Source organism: Nannobrachium achirus (genome assembly GCF_963921795.1).
Source record: "Nannobrachium achirus genome assembly, chromosome: 8".
In the NCBI taxonomy this organism is placed as follows: Eukaryota; Metazoa; Chordata; class Actinopteri; order Myctophiformes; family Myctophidae; genus Nannobrachium; species Nannobrachium achirus.
This window is the reverse complement of record NC_137817.1, coordinates 41150972-41160567: the sequence shown is the minus strand read 5'-3', so window position 1 is coordinate 41160567 and position 9596 is coordinate 41150972. Positions and strand designations below refer to the sequence as shown.

Below are 9596 nucleotides of genomic sequence, written 5' to 3'. Positions count from 1 at the left end.
CACATCTAAACAGGCAGGAGAAGCTACAGGGAAACATCTACAGCTGGAAGTCAAAATGATGTGGAAACAATACATCCTTTTAAAACCGGGTTGGGGAGGGGGGATGCTGGTTTCCCAGACAATCTCTCTCTCTCTCTCTCTCTCTCTCTCTCTCTCTCTCTCTCTCCCTCTCCTCCCTCTCTCTCTCCTCCCGGCTCCCCCCCCTCGCCCCGATGCTTGTCATGATGTCCGCTCCCCCCTAATCTCGACTGCGGATGCAAATTGTCTAAAAAAACGTCCCTACCGAGCATTTGCATTTAACCAAATAGACAAAGGTCATTTCAGAATGCAGAGGGTGGTAGTATGTGGTGCATGTCTCATCTGTCCCTGCCCTCTTTCACCAAGTGGTAAAAGACCTCCAGTGCAGTGTGATGCTTGGTATGGTGGAACACAAGGACTGAACCACTCTAGGCAAGGCCTTTCTGTAATATTTGCGCAGCGTTTGCAGCACAATGGACACAGGTAAGAATTGACTCTTGTATACAGTGTTGGATGCAGGGTAGGACAGGTATAGCTGGTTGCATGGCTGTTGTCATACAATTTGGTAATCTTGTCAATCTAGAGATCAATATTTGGACCTGCTTACCTTGATTCTTGTGTGCAATAGCTATTGTCATTCTATGTAACATTCTCATACAGAAGCATTTATTTAAAAAAAGTAAAATGGGATGCATCTGTGAGAATATAATGTTGGAACATTTGACTTGTGCTGAAATACCTGTGAAGAAAGCATTGTAAGGTGTCAATGAGAACATTGGATTCTGTATGGGTAATATATATATATATATATATATATTTTTTTTTATGTCCAACAGTCTGTGGTTGATGATAATTAATGATATTAATGATAATGCGAATGAATACATATAGCTTAATGCTATGGTGGACATCATTTTATTATGTGGCAGTGACAAGTGTCTGTCTGTGTGTGTGTGTGTGTGTGTGTGTGTGTGGGGGGGGGGGGGGGGGGGGGGGTCGAAAAGGTCCATTCAGAAAGCTGGGATCTTTACATAACGTTTTTTGCATGCAATTTCCGTTTGCATAATAAAGTTTGCATTTTCATTGGGTTTATTTCTGCTTCCCAGGAATGTGCTCAAATCACAATAATGTAAGGCTTTACGTTGAGATTTAAGAGACAAACTACCGCATAGACTGATATTACACACAACAGGGGACTTCTATGTTCATTTAAAATAGTTGTTTGGGTTGCATTTTGCCTTTACTCTTAGTGTTAGTCAATTATGTTTGTAATTTATGCCTCGTTTTAACTGTTCATTTGCATGGACTAAACCAGAGGACATTTCCATGCCATTTACACACAGCGTCTCCCAAAGAATTATTCACTTATATGACATAAAACTGTGACACATTCAAATGAATACACATTTGTGGGGCCGCGTGGAAATTTGTTTGGAGTTCCCAACAATGTTATCATAGCAATGCCCGAGTTGAACTGTTAATTTATCAATGCAGTAGGGGTTTACATTTGCATGAGTTAAGATTACTTGAATTGTATTGAACAGTTTCATTGTTCCATTCATTATTAAAACATTTTATTGTCATGTCAACACACTGATTAATACATACTGTATAATCATTTGTCTTTCCTTCTGTCCATCTAGAATATTCTAAGAGAGTGTACCAAGGGGTCAGGGTCAGCACACGGTGAAGGACCTGCTGGCTGAGAAGCGCTCCAGACAGAGTGGCCCAGATACTCAGTGAGTCAAATCTACTCAAAACTGACCCTGTTTTTTAGGTTTATGTATAACATTTCTACCGATCTTTCTCACGATTTGTTGCTGCAGAGCCTGCAGCAACAGACAGCGTCTACCCGTCTCTTGGTAGGCCTAAATAGGAACAATGACAGTTGACATTCTGTTAGTGACACAATCACGAGGCCGTCCATTAAATCTCCCGACTTATTTACATTTGGGCTTTTTTTTTGTGTGTACCAACGATCCGTGTGCTATTGACCAGCTGCACCTCCCTCTAAAAGTTACCTTTTTTCCTGCACTCTGAAGCCCTCGGGCGCTCTGAAAAGCCTGTGGGTAAATACCCAAGCATGGTGCATAGGAAGGACACAAAGCATGGCCTCCCCATCCTAACCTCACAAAGGGCACGACACAATGATAGCAAATGGCGATGGTTCCAATGAACTCCAACACTCCCAAGGTGTGGTGAGGGAGGTTGTGTGTGTGCGAGTGCGTGTGTGTGTGTGTGTGTGTGTGTGTGTGTGTGTGTGTGTGTGTGTGTGTGTGTGTGTGTGTGTGTGTGTGTGTGTGTGTGTGTGTGTGTGTGTGTGTGTGTGTGTGTGTGTGTGTGTGTGCGTGCGTGCGTGTGTGTGCGTGTGTGTTTGTGTTTGTAGGGGGTAGCAGACAGACAGAATGGGCCTTTTGGGTCACGCAGGAGGTTGTCTATGCAAAGTCAGAGCCACGCACACCTGCCAGTGTACATTGTTCTCTGCCCATGTACAGACCAAAGACAAACCTCCTATTGTTGTCTCTCTATCTCTCTCTCTCTCTCTCTCTCTCTCTCTCTCTCTCTCTCTCTCTCTCTCTCTCTCTCTCTCTCTCTCTCTCACTCACTCACTCACTCACAAAATATACAGACACTAACACATGTGCACACATACAAACACATGCTGATAGGCGCTCACATAAGCTACCTGTACGCTCAACATACACACGTACACACACACACACACTCACATCGGGGGGTTAGCTTGCACAAACAAGAAGGGGCTTTTCATCCTGAAGTTGCCTGTCAATAGCTCTTTACAGGACAGTGTTTGTCCTCTGTGCATCAGTGGGTCCGTTCTATAGACACGCAGACCACCGACCAGTCAGGTAGTGAGAGCATGTGAGAGAGAAAAGGGGAGATAGCATCACAGCTGACAATGAGAGATCCGCCTGAGTGCTTATAAATATACTTGATGGATTTGTGATGTAATTTGTACTGAGATGATAGTGTTTTCCTTGTCTGTTTGTCTGCATGCCTGTGTTCACTAGTGCAGTGGTTCTCAACCTGTGGGTCGGGACCCCCAGGGGGGTCCCCAAATTATTTTGGAGGGTACCCAGATGATTAACTTAAGTTTAAGTGTATAGAGGGTATCTACACATTTCTAAAGTGACATTTTTTTAATACCTATAAAATGACAAATTAAACCTTGGTCAAATTGTCAAAATATTAGAGGCAGAAATTGTGAAAATAGCCAATCTACATGCTCACAACGCCTCGCAACGCAAGGCGTTGTGAGCATGTAGATCTGCTATTTTCACAATAGAACCGGGTTATACAAAATGTAACGCCTCAACTCTTAGTGCTGGTCAGGGTGGGGGGGTCCCCAGTTAAAATATGATTGTTTTGGGGGTCGCGGCCTGAAAAGGTTGAGAACCACTGCACTAGTGGACCCCAGGCTCAGCAAGAGCTCCCCAGATCAGTTCATGAATGTCAGTCGCTCCCGTAACTGAGTGAAAGTAGTCCAACCCAGCGTCCTCCCTTAGTTCTGGTTCACACTGCTCGGCCAGTCTATCACTCTGAGGGTGAACAGAGGGATAGATCTAATCTTGTTTTACTCAGAGCTGCTGACAGACCTCCTGGAACACCTGCCATGGTAGCTCTTGCCCGCGATCACATATGCCTCTGGCCACTTCAATGCCTTGCATGTTCGTTGACAGGAAAGGTGCCCAGGTGTTCCAGCGGGCCCCCCAAATGTTATTGTATGCTACTGATGGGCCTTTCTGCGTGGTACGGCAGACACGCTTATGGACGAACAGTTCCATATCTAGTCGGCAACTCTGCAAGTAAATCCGTGCCCAAAGTTGTCACTGCACTGGAGAAACCCAAAATGGCCCCTCCATCACAAATAACACACCATAAGGACGAGATGCGACCGTAAGGGCGAGATGCGACCGTCAGGTCACTAAGCAATTTTCTCCAACACACCCACACCCACCCACACACACACACACACACACACACACACACACACACACACACACACACACACACACACACACACACACACACACACACACGCACACACACACACACACACACACACACACACACACACACACAGACACCGTTCGATTAAACAGCTGAGTTGTCTGTGAAAGCCACAGGCAATCAGTGAACCATGTGAGTGAGTGAGCCAATCAGCGAAGCGGCTCGTGGGACTAACGTTATGTATTAGCATGACTCACACACTCACGGACATGAGCATGACTCACGCACTCACGGACATGAGCTGGACGTTTTCATACTGAAAACCTGAGTGGAAATCTCGCTCTTTCGAACGACCGCCAGTTTGACAAAGGAGCTCGGGAGGGTTAGCGACTCACCCCATGGAGGTTAGGTTTAGGGTAAAGGTTAGAGTTGGGTGTCGAACAGATGACGTGTAGTAACAGTGAAGCTATCCCAAAACCTGACGGTCGCAATGAGCCATGGACCAGTTGATGCACTTTGGTGAGGAGGCAACGTGGCACCAGGAGCTGACTTCCCTCCTCAGGTGCTTACCAGCAGCAGTTGATGGCAGCGAGGGTATGTCATCCCTGCTCTCTGCAGCTGCTGGCGTGGATGGGAGCACAGACTGTGCCAGAGGCTGAATACTGGCACAGTTAGCTCTTCCCCCTCTGTGATGATTGGAGGGCTAGTCTCCAGGCCCAGATATAGGTGGACCCTGGGTGCATCCACAATTAGCCTGGGTGCCAGCCTGTTCGCTCCGTTCCGCGATTTGTTTTGTCTCTCCGAATCACAGTCTGGAAAGCCTCCTATCTCCAAGGGGAGGTGGGACATAGAACTCGGTGTAATCCAACCACGGCTTCCAATTGGTCTTTGGTGATGTCTGTCAAACACACCAGTGTGCTGAGTGTGTTTATGATGACGTTGCTACGATAACCCTACTCTCATTCGTTGGAACAACATCCAATAAGCAACGATGACGCCTACATCACAACTTGCTTCCTGAAATTCGAGTCAACTGAATTATTTCCAGACTGTGATGCGGAGAGACAACACAAATCGCGGAACGGAGCGAATCCACAATGGCCTCCCTGAGATCAAGTAGGTCCAAACTGAGAATGCACGCATCTTGAACGTCAGACAGAACTCGCAGTGGGCGTCTCATCAGGAACCGCTCCCCAGTCACAGTTTGAATCTGTTTCATTGTCAGTGACTGACCAAACTGGGGATAGGGGGTCATGGTTGTCAACCAGGGTGCCCTGGACTAAGTCCCTGGACTGAGTCAAAAAGGTCCACTAGCAGCCTCAGAGGCTGCTCCTTAGACAGAGCCAGACCAAATTGGTTTGAACTGTCTGCCATCCTTAGCCCCATGCTGCTCTCACTACAAAAAAGGAAAGGCCATGGGGTTACTAAAATCAGGGTTTCCTCTGCGGAGCATGAAAGAGTACCACAAATTCCATGGCAGTCGAGCCAGTAGTTTTGAGTTATCCTATTTGGTGAACGGACGGACAGACAGACAGACAGACAGACAGACAGACAGACAGACAGACAGACAGACAGACAGACAGACAGACAGACAGATAAAGTATGTACCGTAGGCCTATATGAGGAAAAATAATTGGCATGTAAGCTGAAACACCATGGTGATCTGGTGCCAGGTTAAGACACTCAAAATGGAGTGATTGCCATAAGCATGTATGTAAGTGTGTGTGTGTGTGTGTGTGTGTGTGTGTGTGTGTGTGTGTGTGTGTGTGTGTGTGCGTGCGTGCGTGCGTGCGTGCGTGCGTGCGTGCGTGCGTGCGTGCGTGCGCGCCTGCCTGCCTGCCTGCCTGCCTGTCTGCCTGCCTGCCTGCCTGCATGTGTGATTAGTATGAAAAAGAGCAACAGAGACAAGTGTCTACAGTATGTTCTGAATGTAGTATCACGTGGTCAGACCAACTGTATTTACAACAGAGGGTCTGAATCACAAGTCTGTTTGTCTGGGTTTTTCCAGAGAAAATGTCCAGGGAAACCTCTGATTGGTCAGGCTGTAACGTAGGTCAGTCAAACCATTTTAACTGTTCATCCTCACACGTGAAATTCTCCCAGTCCGTGTGAGTGTTTTGTGTGTGGTATCCATGGGATTACACGGTACAGTCAAGTGTAATTTCATCTGCTGTCCAATGTCTCCCCGATGTACAGATGCCAAAGCCGAGGTCAGAATACACAGTTTAGGTGTTGGGTGAAGTTCTATCACAGCGTAGTTGCAAGTGAAAAGTTAATCTTTTGCAAACCTACCAAGGCAACAGGTACATAGAAGACCAAGTGGAGGCCCAACAGAGGAAAAAACACTGTCTTGTGTGCAGGAAATGTAAGAAATTACTTTAATGGGAATGTAACAAAGTTTCTGTCTTAGATCTTGAAGCAACTCATACCTCATAATGTTATAGGCCTAACAGCTCACAATGTAATAACCTAAATGTAATTATGAAAACTCATTGTGTACTTATGAGCGCATACGGCAATAACAGATTTTGCATTACTCATAATGTAATAGGCCTAATGGCTCATAGTGTTGAGAAAGGTGTTAGATTGTAATAATCACTATCATGTCGGTATCATGGCCAGTATTACGTCAGTATCATGGTCAATATCATGGCAGTATCATGGTCAGTATCGTGTCAGTATCATGGTTAGTATCATGTCAGTATCATGGCCAGTATCATGTCAGTATCATGGTCAGTATCATGTCAGTATCATGTCAGTATCATGGTCAGTATCATGGTCAGTATCATGGTCAGTATCATGGTTAGTGCATTATGAACTGTTATTACATTATGAGCGGCTAAGTGAGGTTCATAATGTAACACATTATTACACTATGCAAAAATCCATTATGCGCTCATGATTTTATTACATTATGAGCTGATTATTAAAGGATGAGCTTTTATCATATTACAATTATTACATGAGTTGATTACCTTAAGATCTTAAGATAACCAATTGAAGGTCTAATATTTCATTCCCACTAAATAATTTCTTGCGTTAGAAGACGGTGTGTGTGGGACTTTCCCCCCATTTTATTCCTATATTGCAGATAAAATCAAGCTGTAGAAACCGAGCAATTTCCCCGTCCCCATAGCTATATAATTAACTGGCTTGTTGCAACTGTGGCCCTTATCGAATTCACCTGCCAGTCTGACACGGTGCTCCACCCTCCATGGTGAACCTGGATACAAACAGCCAAAGGCACACAGAGTCACAGACACAATGGCTCCTTCACTGTCCTCAGCTAAATGAAAGGTGGAATAATCTCACTGACAGACTACAATACCATCTTTTTGGATTGAATACTGATAGTCACTCCATTGGGACGTGTAACAATTCAGATATACATTGTGTTGCATCATTCTGCAAAATAATCAATGGTGTAAATACATTTACTCAAGTACCGTACTTATAAGTACAATTTTGATGTATTTTTAACAATTTTCAATACTTTTACTTCTACCCCACTACATCTCAGCGGAAAATATTGTTCCTTTACTCCACTACAATTATATGAAAACGTTTGTTATTAGTTACTTTGTTGATTTGGATTATATTTACAAAACACATAACCACTTCAGTCCTGCATGTATTTCAGCCATTTGAAAATAGCAGATCTACAAGCTTACATTTTGAACTTGTGAAATGAGTACTTTTGTTTTAAGTATATTTTGATGCCTATAATTTTATAATTTTGCATACCGGACTTTTTCTTGTCATATACATTGTGGTACTGATACTTTTACGTAAGTAAAACAATTGAGTACTTTTTCCCCGCCACTGAAAGTTACGCTTTCACATGTCAAGCATGTCAAGTTATCTGTTGAACTGTAAGTTTCAACATTGAGCTATACATGAGGCTGGTAGCTTATGGAGAGATAGGCTGAGCTCTAAAGAGTCAGCGGTGCGTGGAAACACACAGTAGCTAAAAGCAAACCTCACATCTCACTCATCTGTGCCCTTTGCTAGAGTTAACAGCCTTTTATTTTGTTTGTCAGAGCAGAAAGGGCCTTTGTGAGACATGGGACAAACTCCAACCACAAGGTGATTCTGTTCATGTTGTGACATGGTGAGTTTGACCGGAGGGAACACAATTAGAGTTTACAATAGGGTTTTTGGTCCGGACAGGAGAACCACTCCAGCAGTCATTGAATACTTAAATATAAGTTGTTCTATATATAACGATATACTATAACCACCAAGTCATATTCTGGGCACAACATGATATGTGAACATTTGTGGAAAACGGGGGAACATTTGTCAAAAAATAGCCCTCGTCTAATAAGCTCCTTGTGTGTTGGACAGTTGGGAGCTTGATTTTTTTTGATTGATTGATTGAATACTTTATTAGCAGTTCGCATAGGAAAAGCACAGGACAATACAGTCCAGATACAAGGTCTACTAATAGCATTTTTTTAACCCAAGAAAGCACTATGGCTTGTTTACATTGGGGTCCTTTGTACTCAATTAATTGAGAAAGATTGGTTTGTAGATATTTTTTCTTGTACATTGGTTATTTTCAGTGAAGAGATGGATTTGTGTAGAAGGACAAAAGAGGGCCACAAATCGATGCCAGCATGGGGAACACAGGTCAACGAAGTATATAGGGTTTAAGTGTTTAAACAATGATCTGTCCAACGTAATAAACTTCGGCTTGAACATTTTTTTTTTTTTGTGGGAGGTTATCTTTGTTATGTTTAATCAAGAGATGGTCAGAAAGAAGGCAAAGGTGTGCTCAGAAAGAATAGCAGAATGGTATGGTAATATAACAGGGGTAGGGCCAAGCGATATCATCAGTGGTGTTTCCACATCACCCTTGGTGAGTCAATGGTGACCGGCAGGGTTTAACCAGGCCTTCCTGCCCCCTACACCGCTCCTCCTCACCCATCCTCCACCGCGTCTTTCCGCCGGGCGTTTTGCTGTGAAGCGGCTGTGCGCCTGGAAGCTTGAACAAGCTCATTTCCATGTGCACCCTTCAGAGACGCACTGAGCCGTACACGGGACACATGAGGAAGTCTTGGCACTCGCAAATCACATTCAAATTCTGCCCTCAAAATTTGCTTGCCTGCCAGCCAGCACAGGCTTAATATCAACTCTTTCATGTTAGCCCTATGCAAACAAAAGAGAGCTTGTTGTATGCAGCCCTGCACTGTGCATCGCTCTCTCTCACTCTCTCTACTGTCTATCTTGCATCCATGCTCTCTCTTTCTCTTTCTCTCTCCCCCCTCTTTTTCTCTCTATCTCTGTCTTTATTTCTGTCTCTCAGTCTCTCTCTTTCTGTCTGTATATCTCTCTGTCTCTCTTTTTTCTCTCTGTCTCTTTTTTTCCTCTATACGGTATCTATATCTGTCTGTCTGTCTGTCTGTCTGTCTGTCTGTCTGTCTGTCTGTCTGTCTGTCTGTCTGTCTGTCTGTCTGTCTGTCTGTCTATCTATCTATCTATCTATCTATCTATCTATCTCTGTCCCACTCTCTTTCATTCTCACCATCTCCTCATTTGTCAGTACAGTTAAGCTATGTGTCAACTACGCGGGTGTGACTGTGACTTTGACTGTGATTGTTTAATGA

The 9596-nt window shown here is 44.2% G+C and overlaps 1 protein-coding gene across 1 annotated transcript in view; it reads left to right on the top strand.

Moving 5' to 3' along the window:
• The window catches only part of LOC308290104 (POU class 2 homeobox associating-factor 2-like), a gene marked incomplete at both ends in the record, with an annotated part of 19285 nt that overhangs the window by 6344 nt on the left and 3345 nt on the right, over window positions 1-9596 (top strand). Inside the window, 3 exon segments of the mRNA XM_080731879.1 lie at window positions 1662-1694; window positions 1697-1729; window positions 1732-1757. Of these exon segments, the coding sequence (XP_080588005.1) occupies window positions 1662-1694; window positions 1697-1729; window positions 1732-1757 (92 nt within the window).